The 21,202-nt window shown below is 41.3% G+C and overlaps 1 protein-coding gene across 8 annotated transcripts in view; it reads left to right on the forward strand.

Moving 5' to 3' along the window:
• Pde4d (phosphodiesterase 4D) overlaps positions 1 to 21,202 on the forward strand; it is a 1,431,689-nt gene that overhangs the window by 1,161,822 nt on the left and 248,665 nt on the right. The window contains exon 1 of one of the 8 annotated variants that reach the window (XM_029468217.1): positions 12,694 to 13,426. The exons of the other annotated variants lie outside the window; for them this stretch is intronic. Coding sequence (XP_029324077.1) covers positions 13,362 to 13,426 — 65 coding nt within the window. The 5' untranslated portion in view covers positions 12,694 to 13,361. Of the gene's footprint in view, positions 1 to 12,693; positions 13,427 to 21,202 lie in introns of those variants that run through there. 8 annotated transcript variants of the gene reach the window in all.

Here is a 21,202-nt window from a genome sequence, read left to right on the forward strand (position 1 = left end):
GAGTCACATTGTTGAAAAACAAAAAACAAACAAACAAACAAAAGAGTCACATTGTCTCACCAATTTGAGAACATGAGCAGTTCTTACGATTCCCAAAGCACCACTTACATTGTGGCTCATGTTGGTGATGCACACGAAGACTGTGAAACGTGAGTGAACCTTATAAATGCTTCCTTACACAAGCCACCCATGACTTTTCTTTCCCCAAGTGGAACTGTTTGCACCCCCAAACAGTTTCTGCTTAGACCTCCCCTCACTTTTAGAATCCAAGATCAATACTAAGTGTCCACAAGTAAATTTAATTATTCAAGGACCACAATGCTCTGTGGAGTGAATTAAACTCAATCAAGTCTTTCCTATTTCCTTCCTTCTTTCCTTCTCTCTTTGACAGACATGTCAAGAACAACCTGAGCATTAGTGCGCTCAGAAATGATATCTCACGTCAAAGGCAGGCTGCTTGCAGGTATAAACCTCTGGCATGGTAAGCAGAGCCCTATGGTGACCTTTCGTGGGGTCCTGCTGAGCTCATTACTAAATTGACTCACAGTCACCCAGTGGAATGCACCAATGACCCTACAGACAAAGTGCCCTCAGTGGTGTGTGATTTCCATTGAGTAAAGAGAGCCAGTCAGGCATTGAAATCTGACCTCACAGTCTACCTGTGCTGTGCCCAGCCCTTTTACAGAAAGACAAGAACTCATTTGCGTCACCGAGGCCACAGTATTTCCATTATGGAGTTGATTTGTTAAGAAAAACAGCAACAGAAGAGAGAGAAAGAGAGAAAACATGAGCTGTCCCAACTTTTATTGAATATCTTGTGTCATTCACAAAACAATATGTTCCCTTTGTCTTCAGAAAAACAACATTCATTACAAAGAAAACTATTGGCAGTATCCCTTAGGCACCTGAGGAGAATGGGAGCGAACCCTAAGCTCTGACAGCTTGTTTGCTTTGTGCCACTTTTTCTTTATCTTTCCTTTCCTCTTAATGCAGTGGGAACATAGCCCGAGTTCAGACCTGCATCCGTGAGAGGGATGAGGGATGGTGATCTTGCTATGCTGGTTCCTTCCTAAGCTCAGCCTGCAAGACCACCCACCACATTCAGGTTTCTTGGACTCTTAGGTCACAAGTCGACTGATCAATATTTTAGAGGAGGATTGACTTAAAACTCTTCTATTTGTCTGATCAATAGCCCAACTGTGGGTGCTTGATACTTCTATCTTTAAAATCTCATGTGTTCAATCATGAGAAACAGGAAGAGAGAGTGAAGCAGGGGGGGGGGTGGGGAGGGAGGGAGGGAGGGAGGGAGGGAGGGTAGAAAGGGTCACAGTTGCTGGTTATAGGAATTCATGATTGTGATCCCAGTAGGTTTTTGGCTGAGGTCGCAGGATTGCCCTAAGTTTGAGGAGAGTTTAGGCTTCAGAATAACATATAGACAAGCAAGCAAGCAAACAAACAAACAAATTAAAAACTTAAGGACAACATCTTTTAACTCTCAAAAGTAGCAACCACAGGAAGCACTACCTAGAAGCAGTCCAAATGTGGCCGTCCACAAGCCATCCACGAATCGCCTCCCACTAGAACTGCCTTCCCTACCCACTCTTCCTGAACCTTGCAGGACTCAGTGCCTGCCATGGATCTCAGTTGCCTGCCTCTCATGATCTTTCCATTGGCCTGTTGTTGAAAACAAAACAAACAAACAAACAACAAACAAATTCAGCAACTCCAAAAACCTTGTAAAAACAAAACCACAGAACTGACATGAAACTTTTATTAAGTGCTCAAATCTTAACACTCGGCCAATGTCAATAGTTTAAAGTGGGGATTCATAAAAAAAACGTTATGATTTCTTTCAAATAAAAAAACCTGTGGGCTGATGATTTTTCATCTCATAAATATTCCCAGAAATTCCAGAAGACTGAAAAGGAGCCAGGGCTCTTCCCTTAGTCATATCTATTCAGTGATAGCCACAGCATTTAAAGTCAAATTAAACGACCTCTTTCCAGATTGTTTTTTTTTTTTTCCTTAGAGCAAAACCAATGTATATTAGGGAAAATGAGCCTATGTTAATCTATGGGGAACAATATGTATGGAGCTTAAGGAGGTACCAAAACGAGAGCTCCTCATTTGTAAACTGCAATTTTAAAAAGCTGGTATTTTATGTCTTTTAAATTGCTGCACTTTGGTAATAATTTGCACTGACTCTAAGGTGTTCCTTTCGAAAAAGGTTAATGAGCCGTCCTCTGAGAAGCCCGAGAGTCCAGAGAGGAAGTAGTTTCGATCCCGGAGCAACCCCGACTCACTGCAGAAATGTCAGCTAAAAAAGAGCTTTGAATTCCACAGGCTGGGTGGGAGGGTGCCTTTGTGCATGGTCTCCATATGGAATAACATTCTGCCCTGAAAATAGCATTTGGCTTCATTTCTTCTTTTAGTTTTCCAGGAGGAAACTTTTGCCAAGTCCCATGTTTGAGCTCCAGCTTTCCTGCAGACATACCAGAGAGAGCAGCTTCTCTCAGAACCCAGCTGACACACCAGAGCCATTTGTCTGAGGATCTCTGCTCTGCGTTGTTTGTGGTTTTTTTTTTTTTTTTAGAGTCCACTGAACACTTGGAATGAATAGTCTATCTTTCTCCCCAGAAGAGCACAGACTGATAGACCAGGTCAGGTTAAACAGTATCTACATTGGCTTTCCCAGCCTGCTTTCCAAAGCTTTCTGAACAAATAAACAAACAAATAAGTAAACTGCAAACACTGTTAGACCCATGGACTTAGAAAGAGAATGGAAGGTTAGTCATTTTAAGAGAATAATCAATGTAGTAAAAGAAAACATCCCTTTTTTAAAAGTTGCTACTGAATAGTACATTTTCATATATATACATATATGTGTGTGTGTGTGTGTGTGTGGTATGACACATCTTGGAAGATTCAACTTCTGTAATGGAAATAATTATTTTTTTAATGATTTCAATATTAAAGACACCCAAGAAAACTAGGGCAGGGATCCTAACTTTATCTAGCCAACCATTTTTATCTAAGACTCGCTTAATTTCCTTTCTATATTCAGTATTTCCAGGTGGTGTGCTATTTCTTGAACCACTTTGAAAATTGTGAGCTACCTTGAGTAAAATTAAGAATTGCAAACTTAGATTTAGGTTTCTGTTGAGAGGCTTCTGCATGGTATGGTATTTGTGTATTCATCTTGAAGCCTGAGATTTTCTCAAGTAGCACATGGCCTTGGTAACGGAGTCTACCTTTCAACTGAAGACCTTGACCATGCCTTAGAACACTGTCTAGACCTCAGCTGTCTCAATGATTTGGAAGAAGAAAAATACTAGTGCTGAACTCACAAGTCTGAAATGTTAAATGAGAGGTTGAACCTAGCCAGCATCTTTCCCTGAGTCTGGTGAGCACAGGACAAATGGAGTCCTCCCGTGTCCTTTGGTTCTCTCTCTAGAATGACAAGGCTCACCTTCTGTCCTGGTTTTCCATTCAACTCTCTGGAGGAAGTCCCTTATTTGATGAGCATGTCGACAATGTTCTCTCTGGAAGTTGCTAGAAACACACCCACATGCTAATTCATGAAGAACACTTCCTGATTAGTGGCTCTAAGTAGGAGCGGGAGAGAACTGGTGGGGGCTTCCCACCTGGGAGACAGACTTCTCATCCTTGAGTGAATAGGTGACTGATTAGGGTAGACTTGCCCACAGGCACTTTGCACCTTCCTCATCATCCTCCCAAGCTGTGGGGAAGAACTTCCTGGAAAAGTCATTTCTTAGAGTTGAGCTTTCAAAAAGTCCCCATTGCAGTCTTCAGTGAATGGCTTTCCCTGGACTCAAGGCTATCTCTGCTGAATGCGGAGGAAAGAATCTTTCCTTTCTTCGGAGAGACAATGATTGACATCTGTCGAGTAACTACAGGTCTTTCAGACCCTGCCCTACTTGTTCCTTGGTTTCAAGTGGATACTTTCTATCTTAAGAATGTAGTAGGATCTCTGTTCTCTTTGGGGGCTGGGGAGAGGTGCTGACGTAACTTTTAGGAAGAGAGGTTTATGAGAGGACGATAATAACAATATCCATCTCCAGAAGCTTGATGCCAGCCATGAAGCGAGTCCTACCAAAGGGGTGAGGAAATATGTAAAAGGAGTGTCCACCCAGGGTTCCTTCTGTTTGCAAGTAAACCAGATTCTTCCGTAGTTACTCTGAATATCTGCTTTCAGGGAACTCCCATCGCTGTGGCCACCCAAGTGTCTTCCCAGGACAGATAACTATTAACAATAACTAGTGCCTTAGTTTACGAGTAGCTAGGGCAAATGAAGATAAACTTAGTGATTCCGGAGTGGATAAGCACACTGAAGGGAGTGTTGTACAGATATGTAGGGGAGGAGAATCCAAAGTAAATTCCTGAGGAATAATAGGGTCAAAAGCCAGAAGGCTAACCCTGTCAGGGAAGGGCAAACACACCTCTGAAAGGAATTGTGGTGGAGGGGACAGCTTGTGCATCAGCCTGACAGAATCTTTTAACAGAGAGGTGGGTGGCTACTTTCCAGGAACATTCATTCAAAACTAATACCAGGTGTGAGGCTGAATGATGGTGGCCACACCCACAAACGGGGGTGGGAGTTACTCTGTAAGAAATAGTGCACTTTTTTTTTATCAGAAAATTGAATACATTATTATAGTTTATGTCTTTGAAAGATAACCCAATTTTAGAAATAAACTTCTGATGAAGAAGGGAAAACAGGACAACTACCCCTGATTGGTTCTATAAAGGTAACCAAGGAAGTTTGGATATAAACTAGGATGAAAACGTAAGATAATGATTTTTTTTAAATATCTTTTTTTTTTTTAGATTTATTTATTTTTATTATATATAAGTACACTGTAGCTGTCTTCAGACAATCCAGAAGAGGGAGTTAGATCTCATTACAGATGATTGTGAGACACCATGTGGTTGCTGGGATTTGAACTTCAGACCTTTGGAAGAGCAGTCGGGTGGGTACTCTTACCCACTGAGCCATCTCACCAGCCCAGGATAATGATTTTTAACTCAACTCTTAATCCAGTGTTTGTGTGAAATACCATTGCTTTCTTTAAGTTTTCAATCTGCTTTCCTCCAAATCACATTGGTTTTTCTTTTCAAACACATTTTTAATACCAAATATTATTCAACTGAGTCCTTAGTATATATCCTGCTGCGTGCTAAAGTTGTCTGTGTTTCCTAATCCTCATGAAAGTCTATTTTATCTCCACTTCATAGCTGAGGCAGCAGAGATGGAGAGAAAGTTAAACAGTTTTTGAGATAACCAACCAGTGAGCAGGAGAGTTTGACATTAGACCCAGACAGCCTGACTCCGTGTCTTCTTTCTTACCTGATCCTTCAGACATTTTCTAATTGCTAAAGCATTATCTCAAAGAACAGATGTTTTATGTCAGAGAAAACTCATTTGTAATGTGTGGCAAAGGATGAGTTGGCCATCCTAATGTGCCATTCCTCTTAGCATGTGCAGGGGGATGTCATCCAAAAAAGGAAATACAGAGCTTTGAAGGAAGTTTGGTGTCTGAGTTTTTCCATTACTTATTATTTGAGGGGTGGCATTATCATTAAAACTTCTTTGAGCTCTTGCCCCCTTGCTCCACATTCCCTTCTTCCTCTCTCCATGTGGCCATGGCCAGCCCCTACTTCTTTACTTTCTCCTTCTCTCTGCCTTTGTCTGCCTCTGTTACCCTCTTAAGTCCCCTCCCCATGCCCTAAATAAACTCTATTCTATACTAAAAAAATAATAAAAAAAACAAAACAAAAACTTCTTTGAACAGTTTTGGTTTGGTTTGGTTTGGTTTAGTTTGGTTTTTTTTCAAGACAGGGTTTCTCTGTGTATCCCTGGCTGTCCTGGAACTCACTTTGTAGACCAGGCTGGCCTCGAACTCAGAAATCTGCCTGCCTCTGCCTCTGCCTCCCAAGTGCTGGGATTAAAGGTGTGGGCCACCACCGCCTGGCCCTTTTGAACAGTTTTGACAGGTTATTTTCAAACCCTGTTTTAATAAAAACCACAAATTTTCTCACAGTGCTCAAAAAGAAGGGCCCCATTATTGATTGTTACCTGTAACCTAAACACAAATATATATATATAAATATAAATGTATATTATATATAATATATATATAATATAAATGTATATTATATATAATATATTCTACCTAATATATGTTATATTTGGGGATTGGTATCAGGAATTAGGAATCACTTGATTAAACAGAGAAGACCACTGGGGCTTCAGAATGGGTGAAGTTACAGTTTGATTAGAATGCATGTATTTAAACAAGAGCAGAGAAGGGTAGCACATCTTAAAATACCAAGTATTGGTCAAGACAAAGACGTTTCATCCTCAAAGTCAATCAGATAATTGGTAGGGAACTAGTGAAAGCTGACTGGATCTATCTGTAAAATAAAAGACCTGTGCTCTGCCGGAGATAGCCATCCAGAGAGAATTTAAGTGGAGATCCCAAGTCTACTCCTAAGGTCCAGCCTCAGCTTAGAGTGAGGTTCTGAAGGAGGGGTGTCTGGGAGCAGGGAAAAGAACAACTTGAAGTCAAATCATGGCTCCAATCCGACGACCTGTGTTCTGTTTGACAGAGCCTTTCCATCCTGCTTCTCTCTGTGTTCTGTTTTCTCTCTAGAGACTTCTCTGTCTATATTCTTCTGGTTTGCTATTCTAAGATATCTCTCTATCCCTGTCCTGCTTGCTTGTGTGTGTGGCAGTTCTCCAAGCCATTCTTTCCTTATCCTAAAAAGTTCTCTATATAACTTATCTCCTGCAGAACACAGGCCCAGACTTTTATTTTACATACCAATCAGTCATTTACTCCTGGGGGGTGGGGGGGGGGGAGGAAAAAATTTTTCCTTTTGATTATCTTATGAATCAGCATTCTTTGACCCCAGCCCTTTGATTCTCTGGAGACAGCAAGCATACATTTTTCTTAACATTGCAAAAGAATTCAGAGATCTGTCTGCCTTTGCTTTAAGCACAGACCCTGAAATTACCATTTCCACCACACCTGGGCGTAACCTTGTAGTCTCCCAGGCTGACCTTGAACTCAGGAATCTGCCTGCCTTTGGATCTGCCTGTCTTTATATCTTTCTGACAAGCCAGATTACAACTTAGCTACCTCTGTTCCTTTATATCCCTCATAATTCATATTACATCCTTATATTTTTGCATAGTTGAGAAATTATGTATTTTCTAACATGTTTTTAGGGTTCTTTCCATAGCCTTAAGGGCTGTCCCGAAGGACGCAGCATTTACCATTTCACTGAGACATTAGCCAGACCTTTGCCTCCTGGACTCATGCTGTCTAAGATTATCATGGAGTTATTAACAGGGAGGATATTCCTCGAAGGAATGTAAAATATGTACATTCTTATACAAACAAGCCTTACTCCCACAGCAGTCATCAACACACGCCACACACTACACACCACACACCACAAACCACACCGGGGCCCTGTTTCACAGCCATGCGAGGCTCAGCAGTCTACCACTAGAACTTAGGGCTTATTATTCCCTTTATAATACTTATTAGTGAAGTTCATAGAAACAGAAAGAGGGGTGACAGTTGCCAGGGCCTACGAGGAGAGGCCCTAGAAACTACTGTTTAGTGAGCACAAGTATTCAATTAGCGAAGGGATTTCTGCAGCTAGATAGTGAAGTTGGCTACATAATGTACAAAGAAAAAGTTAAACTGTAAATAGTTTTAAAAAAAAATTAGTATTCAGAAGCTTGAAAGATGGCCCAGAGCACTTGTTAAGAGCACTTGTTATTCTTCCCGAGGATAAATCTTCAGTTCCTCTTCCCAGGGATCTATCTTCAGTTCCTAGCACCCCACATCAGGCAGCTCACAACCATCTGTAACTCTAGCTCCCAGGGGATCCCACACCTCTGACCTCCACCCGCACCAGCACTCTCCTGCACGAACCCATGTGCAAATGCATACACCACATGGAGGACTTAACGATAATAAAAGTAAAACCTTTTCAAAGCTTGCCGTTGCAAGATACTGGGGATCAAGCTATGGTTGTATGATAAAGACGAGTGTAACGTATAGCAGCTCCCGGAGACATAGCCATGACTTCCTTTTAAAGGGAAGCTTGTGGATTTCTAACTTTTTACAGTGTAAAATAGATTGTGCTCTCTAATTTTGCCCTAAAAAAGGTAATCGAAATAATAATCATTGTCCCCAGTGGAAAAACAAAACAAAACAAAACAACAACAGCGACAAAAGGACCATTTGTATTTGAGAAAGCTGGGAGATGTCTGTAATCCTAGTCAAAATATATACATCTGTGCATGGAAAATGGCCAATGACATAACCAAATAAAGGGGGACCACAATGCAGAAGGCTGAGCTGCTCCCAATGCTGCAAATGAGTCTTGGAAGATCTCTCTCTCTCTCTCTCTCTCTCTCTCTCTCTCACCTCTAAAAATAGGGGATACATGAATGTGGGTAGACTATGCATTTACCTATAGCCTTTCTCAGCATGGTGATTTACATCACTTCCCATTTCAGAGACGGTGCGTTCAAGAATACTAGGCCAAGGAAGCAAGGTAGCCATGCAAACAGGAGCAAAAATGGTTGTCCTCAGATACATCACTGGTACCTTCAGATCCACATCCTCCCACACCAGAAACATTTATAAGCAAGTGTAGATCCTTCTCTGGAAAAATAGGACAATGCCAAAATAGGCACATATATTCAGGGGGGGGGGGGGGAGAAGAGGGGGGAGGGGAGGGAAGGGGAGGGGAGAGAGAAGAGAAGAAGAGAAGAGCTTTAAGGAAAGGCATACAATGGAGTTCAAATTTTTAAACAAATTATTGACTGGTTTTGTACATGAAACTATTATTCTTGTGTCTTCCTTGCAGGGATGTGATGAGCCATTAAGACTGTATGCCACCTAAAACCTAACCATGTGAAGTATAATACACTGAGCATCGAGGAGAGGATAGCAGGAAGTCTAAAAGTAGCCTTCGAAATATAGTACTCTGCACTTCCTAAGATCTTGATAGTTTAGGAATCTCTTGTCAATAGGAAAGCATTGCATCCAGACGTATGTACAGTGAATGTAATAAGATTAAAAAGAGACACCAGGAAGCAACTCGAAATCCCCCTCTACAAACGAGAATGGCACGACACTTCTCAGTAACAAGGAAATGTTGCAAGAGTTCAAAGGGACTTGTTCATTAAGGTTCAGACACAGTGTAGAATTCCAGGAAACTGTAAAAAACGGATGTCCATAGTCATTTTTCCTAAAGAGTTGACTTGGCACATCTGTCGTTCAGTACATAGGGCAGGCCTGAATATTTAGTCCATAGTATGGTTCTGAGAACATCTGTCCTTGACAGTTTGGAAAGTAGACAGTATCTATTATAATCTGAAAGTAGAAGTCTACTGAAAGGGCAGAAGACTAGATGATAGGCAGGGTACTGTAAAGTAAGATTATCTGAGAAAAACTACATTATGCGTTAAAAATCACTCCTAATACCTTACTCAACTGGTGTCAGTTAATGTCTCATATTTAATTCATGTTATGGATAAATGTCAGCTCCACCAGTTACACTCATTCTTGAATGATAGGAGAGTGGAACCATATCGGCAGATACAGCCAATCCACTGGAATGCAGACAGCATCCCTTGAGAGCTGTTGCGGTGCATTGTGGGTCCTAATAGTTGTGTGAGCTAGGTATTAGGTAATTTAGCAGCAATACCCTGCTATTAATACTCAATTGTACTTCAGAGAAAACATAACCAGCGTATCAAACCATTTTTAGAATAGATATAAAAGTGCTTTCTAAATTTAGCTTACTTTCTAAAGATGAGAGTGAGGAAGGATACAAATATCAAGGAGCTAATAAAGGTCCATTCCTAATATGGAGGAACTAGGTAGTGTTCTAACGAATGAAATTGTGGCGGTTGCATTCAACAAAATATAGACAAGATAAGGAGACCTATTAATTTTTCCCGCCCATAGCAATCCATCAAAGGGCAGTGACTAGCAATTTGAAGTCAGGCTATGAATACCATGCAACCAAGTAGATCGGGGAAACTGAGGCAGTGGCAACTTCTCATCCACTTTGCCTCCTCCTCACTCTGTAGACAAAGGTGTGTGCCTCAGAAGACCCAGTTCTCCATGGCCAGGCACCCTTGCCACCCTTGCCAACCTGGACTTATCACATTCGCGTAAAGCAGGGAGACTGTATCCCCTCGATTCAAAGAAGATGCTCAGATGTCTAAACTGTGTTTTGTATAAAAAGTGGCATGCCTTAGGATAGGGCTGGCATTTAACAAAAAGGGTGCCACTCCATTTTAAGTCAGTCACTACCTTTTAGTGTTAGAGGTAGAACCAAAATTTACAGACTTTAATCACAGCAGCCTGAGGGTAGATGGGCCATCCCTCCTCTGTACTGACAACCTCCACGTGCCATTCCACGGTGCCATCCCACCGAGCTGGGTAGTTGCTCCCTGTTTTCAGATTCCCAGCTTAGTACTTGTTTCTGGGTGAGTGGGGAAGCCGTGCAATAGCCCCTATGAGACTGGAACTCAGCGTTAGTAGAGGCCCCCTGGCAGCTGGGTGGTGGGGCCTTCTGAGAGAGGTTTTTGGATGGTAGGGTAATTGTAAGTGAGTAAGTTACTTGTGCTCCTGCTGTGTGTGTGACAAAGAAGGGTGTGGCAGTAAAGTAAGTTATCTCATGGAGACAGTATCCTCTCTGGGGATAGAGGAGCGCAGGGGTGATTACTCCTGGAGAGCTTAGTACTCTGCACGCAGACACTGAAATTTCTGGTCAGCATTATCTTTCTACGTGACAACCAGGAGATGTTTGGTAAACCTGGAAACAAGGAAAAGGGTTCTACACAGAACTGCTTAAATTTTATTTAGGTTGGAGTTTTCCCTCCTTTTAATCACTTTTGAGTTCACAAAATAAATAAGGGTAAACCATCCATAAACACCCTACTCCCCCATTACACACACACACACACACACACACACACACACACACACACACACACACACACTGCCTTCTTTGGAATTTATAGAAATATGTGTTTAGGGAACCTGCATGAAATATACTAATGTGTGAGCAATATTCTAAAGATGGGTCAGGTCTAAGAAGGCCTGAATGTCCCTGGGCAGTACAGGAAAAGTGGGGGCTTATGGAGAGAAGCTCTCGGGAAGCAATTTGTTGACATTTACTTTATGAAGTCTGAGAATCCCCAGAGAAGACAAAATCACCAATGGCCACTGAGGTGCGAACGGCCTGTTATTGTAATCAGAGGCTCCAGTCTCCACCGACTTCATTCCTTCTACATCAATTTTCCAAGCTGTTTGGGTGGGTCACAGCCACAATCCAGCATCCTGTCTCTAAATGCTAAATAAATACCAAGTTCACGTCAGACTGGCGAAGAAATGCTTGGCTAATGTCATTGAAGATTCCGAATGCTTAGTTACGCTTGATAATTCACCTTCAACATAATTGAAGTCGGCACACCCAGAGGAACATATATCCTTTGTGTAAATGTTCAGACGGATAGACAAGGCATGGAAGTGTTACTTCTGTCAGGAGCAACTGGAACCAGCTTACAGAGAAACTACCATAAAGAAGAGTATTTTTTTTCTTAAATATTTAAAAATTCTAATTAAAATATAATTACATCACCCCTTCCCTTTCCTTTCTCCAACCTGTATGTCACCTCTTATTACCTCTCAAATTCTTTTTCTTAGATTGTTTTTTTATATATTTATAAGTACAAACATATATAAATGCTACCTACTGCATTTGTTTAGTGTTGCAATATATATATATAAAAAAAATATATATATATATTACACAACACACACACACACACACACACACACACACACACACACACACACACGATGTCAGGGATAACCACTTGGTATTGTACCACTAATTATTTCAGATGCTACCCTCAGGGCAAGTACAGGTCTGGAAAGTAGTAAAGATTAGGAGTGACACAAAGTCCCTTTCTGAAGCGCTGTTAAGAGCCAAGTGGCCTAAGTCTCCATACACAAAGCAATGACATTTATGTGTAATTTTTTTTAATTGGGGTCCTAAAACAGCAAGAAGGCAGCTGTAGTGCATGTACCCTCTTGCCCAACAAGTTACATTCGATTTCCTAGCTTAAATACCCCAGTGGCACCTCATTCAAGGAGGCCTGCTACCATGATGCTTTGTGGAATTTCCAAGGGCCAATTCACATATAGGCACAACTTAAACCATGACTTTTTTTTTTTTTTTCTGTATAATGGAAATAACTTTCTGCTGAGTCCTCAAGTCCCCTTAGCTTCTCTGTTCACGTTGCCACGTGGTAGCAGGAGAAAAGTGACTTTGAGGTAGTTTCTTTGATTTTTGATAGAGAAGAAAAGTTCAATGGCTAGGGGTGTGTGCCTTAAAAAGGTGCTCAGGGAGGGAGTCCTTTGTGAATAACACAGACAGCTGCTTTTCCAGAGGAGGGCATGGCCTTGAAAGTCTCCAGAGCTCTGCTGTCTGCGTGGCTGCTTTGCTGTCCTGCATTCTGGATTCAGAGTTCCGCCCCTTTGCTTTGTAAGTCAGCAATTGACCAGGCCGGGTTGGGCGCTTTTTTTTTTTTTTTTTTTTTTTTCTCCCTTTCTCACTTCCCTGCGATGTTTTGAACTGCCTTCTCACAGACGTCATTCAGCCCTTGAGGAATAGTTTCTGCCTGGTGAGACTGGATGGTAATTCTCATTCACAAAGACTCGCAGCAGCCTTCTCAGGGGACACAGCGGATATTGGCTTGGCAGGTACCTCGGGCCACCCAGCCCACGGAGCTGTGCTCCTCCAGCGGACTCCTTTGCGCTGCAGAGAGCTTTGTCCCTGCGGTTGATCGCCCTGAAATGAAACTTCCTTGACAGCTCGCCCTCTGCGTATCACCAGGCTGCCAGGCACTTTCCTTTTGCTCTACCTGAGTGAGTGCCTAGGGGAACAAACCTCTAAGTCCGTTGTTATGGAATTGCAGAAAAGAGATTGAGTGACCGGTTCGCTGGGCTGGCTTCCCTTGTGACCCAGATGAAGAAGAGATTCAAAATTCAGTTCCTCTGTGGGCAAGGCAGGCAGAGAAGGAACTCCCTTCGGAAGAGCCCGGGGCTTGGGCATGAAAGAGGAAAGCCCGCCTGCTGCCGGCGGCGACACTGAGAGCTGAGGCAGGAGGCAGCCTTCCCAGCCAGTGGAGAAACCTCCAAACCTTCTTTGTGGAAAGCCCGCTGATGAGTATTGATCAGAAGACTTGAACATTTCCCTTTCCCTTTTTCATTTTGTGTCTCCCCCTCTTCAAAATGAGCATTATAATGAAGCCAAGATCCAGGTCTACAAGTTCCCTGAGGACAACGGAGGCAGTTTGGTAAAGTGCTTCTTTCTCCTTCTTCCCCTTTAAGACTGACATAGAACTCAAGTGCTTAGTAATTGCTGATGAGGTGTGATGTTAAAGCTTTCAGGAAAAACTTATTACTGGCAGCCCCCTTACATTCCTGATTTTCCTCCTTAACCTGTCTGTTCTATCCAGTGTGTGTGTGTGTGTGTGTGTGTGTGTGTGTGTGTAACTCCTTGTGGGCCACAGCCATTTATCTAAGAGTCACTTTTAAGGGAGAGAAGAAAGCAGTGGGTTTTTGTTTTGTTTTGTTTTGTGTTTGTTTTTTGTTTTTAATGAAAGCTTGCTAGTTCTCGCTGTCTGATTTGGTGGCCTATTTTCTCCCTCCTTTTTGAGAACTGTAAACGTTGCCTTGGCTGCTGCCAAGGGTTAGGAGTTAATGATGCTAGAGATCTTTTATGACTTTTAGAAAAAGCACCTGGAAGATAAAACCACGAGGCTAAACATATCAAATTCTTTCTCAGCCAAGCACCTCCTCTTCACTTTGTTACTAATATGTTGTAGGTAATATAAAAGTTTTACTTTAGTGAAATGTGAGTCCACTTCAACTGAATCTAATATACATTCTATTTTTCCCTAATCCTAACTTGATATGCTCATATACATATGGTCGTTAGAGAAGACTTCCCAATAAAATTAGTTTGGGCTCTAGAATAGCTATTTATAGACTTCTCTATGGCTAATTCAGAGGGAAATCCTTTCCGTTAACAGTTGTAAGTGAACAAATCAGCTCACTTCTTGGATGTGGAAAAAAAAATCATGCTCGGGAAAGGGAAATAAAAGCAAAGACTGAGGTAGCATCAGGCAGGCAGTGAAACTCAGGATGTATTATGTAAGCAAACAAACTCACATGGAAATACATGAGTTATCTGCATAGGATGCCCAGCCCTGGCTTGTGTGAGTGGCTGACTGCTGCTTTTCATACCAGCACTTCATAGTAGTCTGGAAATAAAAATGGAGCCCTCCATTGTATTTCTGTGAATTTTAAGAAATTCCAGAAAAAGAATCTCCCTCTTATAATAGTGATCACTCCTTCTTAAAGACCACATTAAATCGCTTTATGAGTTGATTGTGAAAGGAATCTTTGTGTCTGCAGGTATGTTTGCAAGGTCTTTTTTTTTTCCCCCCAGTCCCCCCAACAAAAAAATTACTGGGAACACATAAAATTCTTTTATAAATTTATGTAGCTAATGTAAACCTCTGACACGGCAGTCAGATTATAAGTGGGTTTCACGCATTTATGATTTATATCACCAATAAGTGGAAAAAAAGACCTCAGTTAAATAAATAGCCTCGAGATTTATTTTTAGCTCCAGGGCTCAAGTGACAATAATTTATTTATCTCAGCTGGCTGTAGTTAGTAACACAGATAAGCCTTGTGCTGAAGTCATTGTCATAGACTGTTCTATTAGGTTAAGCTATATGAGATAGTCAACAAGTAGAACCACAATTCAAAAGACACATTAACATACTGATTTGCTGGGGAGTCCCCTTAACCTTAAAAAAACAAAATCTACATGGTGTTGCTGTTAAAGTGATCATTGTATAATAACTGAATGTCCCTGTAACGTTACTGATCCCTAGAGAGATCTGTGAACTACAGAAGCATCTCTGGTTGAGCTTACAGGTGACTGAAGACCATTGATCAACTGCCTGATTGAGTACCTCACTGTATGCTTCAAATAATTAGAACTGTGAGCTTCATGGGGCTATAAACAGTTCTTCCTTTTGTGCTTATTTTTAAACATCCTACACACATACACACATATGCATATGCACACACACACACACACACACACACACACACATATTTATGTACACATCCACTACCTCAAATTTGACATCTCTGTACCTCTCCACCAGCATTGGGAAGCTCAGCTTGATAATGTGGCCATTCTATCTCCTCAGCCATCTTGTTCTTTTAGAATTGAGTTTACATGAAAGAAACCTGTTAATTTACCTTTTATTTTTCTTCATTCCAAGAATGTATATTTATTTGTTTATATGTTTGTTTGTTTGTTTGTTGAGAAGCTCATCTTTTGACTTCACCATCTTGCTTTGGTTAGGTAAATCGATTTTCTGTTTCAGTGGCCCACTTTCTCCAAATCTGCCAACCTTCTCCAGGAATGTCCCGAACCCAAACCCTATCTTTAGAAGGTTTTTATCTGTCTTAAGCAAGTATCCAGAGCTTCAGATGACTTCCTGTTGCTTTTTTCCCATCTGTTGCCCCCCATATGTATTGTACCAAGACATCTACTTTCACTTGCTGGCTATAGCCTTAATCGAACCCATGGCACAGTCATGAGTGATTCCATAACAAATTCACAATATTTCACTCTCCTTATGCCTTACACAATCTTAATTTTAATTAAAACTTCCTAAATTAAAAAATGAAATGATCCTATTTGTGTTCTTGTAATGTATGTCACAGATTTAAGGATTGGGTATTTAGTCTGTGGCTGTTTATCAAATACTGACTACATATTATGTTCCAGCAGAAAGTGACTTGGGCACAGACTCTCACACATTCTTTTAACACTTACAACATGAGTTGAAAAAGCTTCAATGTATACTTTGCTGTTCTTTTAAATTTTTCTTTTTTTTAAGATTTATTTATTTATTTATTATATATAAGTACACTGTCACTGTCTTCAGACATACCAAGAGAGGGCATCAGATCCCAATACAGATGGTTGTGAGCCACCCTGTGCTTGCTGGGAATTGAACTCAGGACCTCTGGAAGAGAAACCGGTGCTCCGTACCACTGAGCCATCTCTCTCCAGCCCTGTTCTCATGAATTTAGTGAAAATAGTAAGTTTGCGGTTGAGGCTTTGTCTGCATTTCTATTTCTGTTGCCTCAGTATCGATATTTAGTCTTCAAATTCTATGTAATAAAACATGACATTTACTGTTTTAAAGATTAACTTTATGAACATTGATATTTTGCCTGCATTTATGTCTGCCTGAGGGGTGCCATGCACCCTGAAACTGACTAGAGTTACAGATGGTTGTGAGCTACCCCCTGTGGGTAGTGGGATTTGAACCCAGGTCCTCTGGAAGAGCAGCCAGTGCTCTTAACTGCTGAGTCTTCTCTCCAGCTTCCCCTCCAAACATGGCATTTCATTTCCATCAATATTTGAACTTTACGAGTCTCAAATGTTGATTTAGTTCATAGCTACATATCAGTGATATGATTTTATTAGTTTAATTAAAATGTGTGATTTAATTTAAGTAAAAGAACCAAGCTATCCGTTGGCCTTCAAGTGACCACTTGTAAATAAAACTGCCTTTGTTCCTCCCCAGCTGTCAGAGCTCTCCACATCTGCAGTCCCTTGTTATTCTTAAGATCCTTGTGTGATCTAGTGACAGAGCTGGAGCCCTTAGACACGACTGTAGCTGTCATGAAGCAAACTTTAAGCTTATTGTTGAACATATAAACTCTACTTATAGGCAGGAAGGGCCTGGAAGCTCTCTTCCAACATTTTGATGCTGGGTATTTTACAGAGTGAAAATGAAAGGAATGGAAATTGGGAGGTTGCAGGCTTTTCACAGTAATTCTGCATTGCATGTTCTCTTCCTCATGAAGAAAATGTCGCCGGGCGTGGTGGCGCACACCTTTAACCCCAGCACTTGGGAGGCAGAGGCAGGGAGATTTCTGAGTTCAAGGTCAGCCTGGTCTACAAAGTGAGTTCCAGGACAGCCAGGGCTACACAGAGAAACCCTGTCTTGTAAAACAAACAAACAAGCAAACAAACAAACAAAAAAAACAAAAAAAAAGAAAGAAAAGAAGAAAAGAAAAGAAAAGAAAAGAAAAGAAAAGAAAATGTCACTCATGAAACTTTCATTAAAAATCTGATTGTGCATTTAAACAAGCTAAGCTTTACACACACACACACACACACACACACACACACACACACACCCTTACACCCCTATATATAATTATATATGAACAATTTCCCCAGGGTCCAAAATTTTTAAGCATCCCAATAAAAAGCTGATAACATTTTCGGAATTATGTTGCAGCTCAGACCAATAAATGGTTACACTTTGTTTGTTTGTTTGTTTTTTTAATTAGCTCTCATAAAATTTCAGGCTGGTTGAGCATTCATGTTTTAGCTTTAAGACCACGGTTAAAAAAAAAAAAGCATTTGATTAGACTAGCATGACTAGTCTATGAATATTATAAAAGAAAGAGAGAGATGTAACATCCCTGATTAATATGTGGTGATAATTACTTATAATCCCCCCAGCTGATCCTCACCTGTCCTTGTTTCAGTTTAACTTACATAATGTACATAGTTGTTCACACCGCTACCGTCCTCTTCTAGAAACTAAACAGAAAATTGTTGTTGCGCTCCTCTAATAACACTAATAATGCTACTTGTAGCTCTCATCTTACGGAGGGCCTTTTGTGAATGAGAACATGGAAGAATTGAATGCACGACACATCATAAGCCACTGGAAGGAGGGAGTTGGTATATCTACATTCTCCAGATGAGAAAATGATGTGGGCAAGGCCCTGGTAACTGGCAGCTGCCAGAGAAGGCTGGGAACAGAACCCGAGTGTGCCCATTTGAAAGATAATGTTCTTTCTCACTTCAGCAGGTTGCCCCCCCTCTATTGTCTGTTTAATTAGCATTTGTGTGTGTGTGTGTGTGTGTGTGTGCACGCACGCGTGACTACAAAACTGGCCATCTGGTGAGTACAGTTAAATGTACCACAAGCTGTAGAAGTTATCATCTTAGAAGCATGAGAGCTGATGTAGTTTGGGACTGGGTGTTGAACACTGGCTGTTTGAAAGATCTTTGTACTTCCTTCATTAAGCCCATTATATTCTGCACTGCTGTGAGTCAGGTCACCTGTGTCCTCCTACCAAGGAGAATATGGAGCCACAGACCATCCTTCTAATTGTATTAGAAAGTTTAATTCTCTTCTATGCAAGCTCTTCTAAGGTAGAAAAACAAAAGGAAAACATCTAAGACTTTGCATGGAGTTTCAAACTGTTAAATATTCACCATTGAGAAGTATATAAGCTCCCTGCCTGTGTTGTCTTTTATCTTAGAAACTTTGTGAATGGAATAATATATGGAATTTGCATGCTTGCTACATTTCCAACATACAAATGGTTTTGCTTGAGTGGCGACTGACTGTCAAAGTGCTTTATAGTTTGGGCCACAGGGTGCATGTGTTTAATCTAATTATTTATGTTAAAATCTTATCTGTATTGCAGCAGTCATATATATATACTGCTTTTAGAAGTGTTTGGGACACCTTGGGTGTTATTTAAAACATAACAAGAGGAGCACATAACACATTGCAAAGGCATTTGCCTTTTTAATGTCATAAATTTAGAGAGTCAAATAAGCCATTTTTCATTCTGGTTCTAACATGAACTGCTGGGCTAAGACCAATGGAAAACACAGATCTTTACATTTCCAGTCCTAACAACAGCAAAATTACAGTTATGGCATAGCAACAAAATAATTTTATGGTTGGGAGGCACCACAACATGAAGAACTGGATTAAAGGGTCACGGCATTAGGGAGGTTGAGAACCGCTGGCTTAAAGTCATAGACACGGCTCAAAAAGAAACCACAGAATAGTTAAGGGTGATCATATTTTAATATCTATGTTATTTCATGCTTCCATTTGGAATTTTGTGCTAGACTTGTCAGCAAAGAGCCTATCATTCCTCATTAACACTGTGTGTGATGGACAGATCAGGAGTGGTCCTGGTGACTGGTAAGGAAGTGCTGAATTAGAACTAAGTACTTCCAAAGAGAGTGCTGTCTTTAGTCTGGCTACTGCATCTCAGCGTGTCCTATGCTCTTTCCAACTTCTACTAATGAATCAAGTTCCCGGTAAATAGTACCATGTGCAGTGCTTTCCCCAGGGACATGCATTAATGAGGCAGATCTTTTCTTGTGTGTAGTAGCACCTAGACCTAATTTGAACTCTCTTCTTCCCCATCGCACTGTGGGAGTGATGGTTTGGCCCCTATGACTAAAAATTGCCTTTATCAGAGGTAAAGAAAGCCCACACAGTAGTCCCTCTGGCAGGTACTCCAATCATAGCATGGGATTTATTGCAAAAGAAGGTGTTGGGACCGTATGTCATCATAAAATTAGGGTGGTTACTCATAGATGTGCACAATTGGTGCTTTTGTAAGATTAAGCCAAAGGAGAGGGTGAAGCTGAAGGAGAAGGATTTTATGGGGTTTTCTACAGTTTTCACGTATCTCCTGGACCGATGCCTGGGAGACTCACAGAGATCCTCTGGAAAACAGGAATGCTGAGCATACGAAGGCCCTAGAGCCAGCATAAAACAAGAACAGTGGTGGCCCAGCTATACTCCAATGAGCTGGAAAGGAAGCAGAGTCTACCAAAAGCCAACCTAAGAGCTGTACTTGTCTGTGATCTCAGGATTCAGGAGGTAGAGGCAGGAGGATAGGAAGTTTTGAAGTCAGACAGACTGGACTAAGGAGTAAGACCTTGCCGAAGAAAGAGGGAGAGGGAGAGGAAGAGGAAGAGGAGGAAAGGAGGGAGGGAAAAGAGAGAGGGAAGAAAAGGTCATGCTACATGTTCGATTATACATAGGGGTTGAAGATGACTCTTCAGCTAAAGTTCTATCTCTCGTCTTGTGAAGTAGCTTAGCAGCTAAGTGTGTTAGCTGCCAAGCCTGGTGACTTGAGTTCAACTCCAACACCCAATGATGAGAGGAGACAGACTTGTCCTCTGACCTCCATATGCATGCTATAGCATTCACAAGCACACACACCCTAAATAAACAAATGTAAAAGAAAAAAATAATCTCTCTCTTCAGGGATAAGGGATTTTGGGAAGGACTGAGACATCATGTGACCACAAAAGATAAGGATCTATGGTGAATAGCAGTTAAATGTTAATGTAGAGATGGGTAACTGAGGCAGTGCCTGAGATATGCCTCTGGTGTCCAAGTAAGTGCCTCTCTGTGCAGTCTGGTTTGGCATGAATTAGGAAGTGTTCCAAAAGAATAAAGATTAGGGAGAACTGCTGGACTTGTGGGTACAATTTCTTAGCACAGCAGGGGAAACATAAATTCTAAGTAGTTGATAGTGATTGGTCTCCTAGGAGCATCGAGGCTACTGGGGGAGGCTGTGAATGTGAGAAGGAACCCAGAGGTTAAGCTGTTCTTTAGAATAAAAAAGTACCAAAATACAAGGGGAAGATGTCAGCGGAAGAGCTGGGAAAGGATGACCAAAGATTAGGAAGCATTCCAGAGAGGCCCCATCTAGATCAGAAACCGCCTTCTACCCTCCTGGCAGCCTATTCTGTTTAATCACACTGCTGACACGGGAGCGCTTGCGTTAGAAGTCACAACACACACACACACACACACACACAGTAAAAGTCATCCTGTGTCTCTATTCCACTTGAGAAAATACAAGAAATTAGAAGACAGGTGGAACATACACACACACATCACACACAGACACATACACACAGACAGACAAACATACAGACAGACAGACACACACACACACACACACACACAGTAAAAGTCATCCTGTGTCTCTATTCTACTTGAGAGAGTACAAGAAATTAGAAGACAAGTGGAACACACACACACACACACACACACACACACACACACACACACACGGGTGGTGTACTCTCACACACACTCCTGATGGTTTAGTTTGGTTGGTTGTCAAGTTGCTTTGTTGACTTTTCTTTTCTTAGATAAGATCTCACTGTGTAATTTAGG

The sequence above is a fragment of the Mus caroli genome, chromosome 13 (assembly GCF_900094665.2).
Source record: "Mus caroli chromosome 13, CAROLI_EIJ_v1.1, whole genome shotgun sequence".
In the NCBI taxonomy this organism is placed as follows: domain Eukaryota; kingdom Metazoa; phylum Chordata; class Mammalia; order Rodentia; family Muridae; genus Mus; species Mus caroli.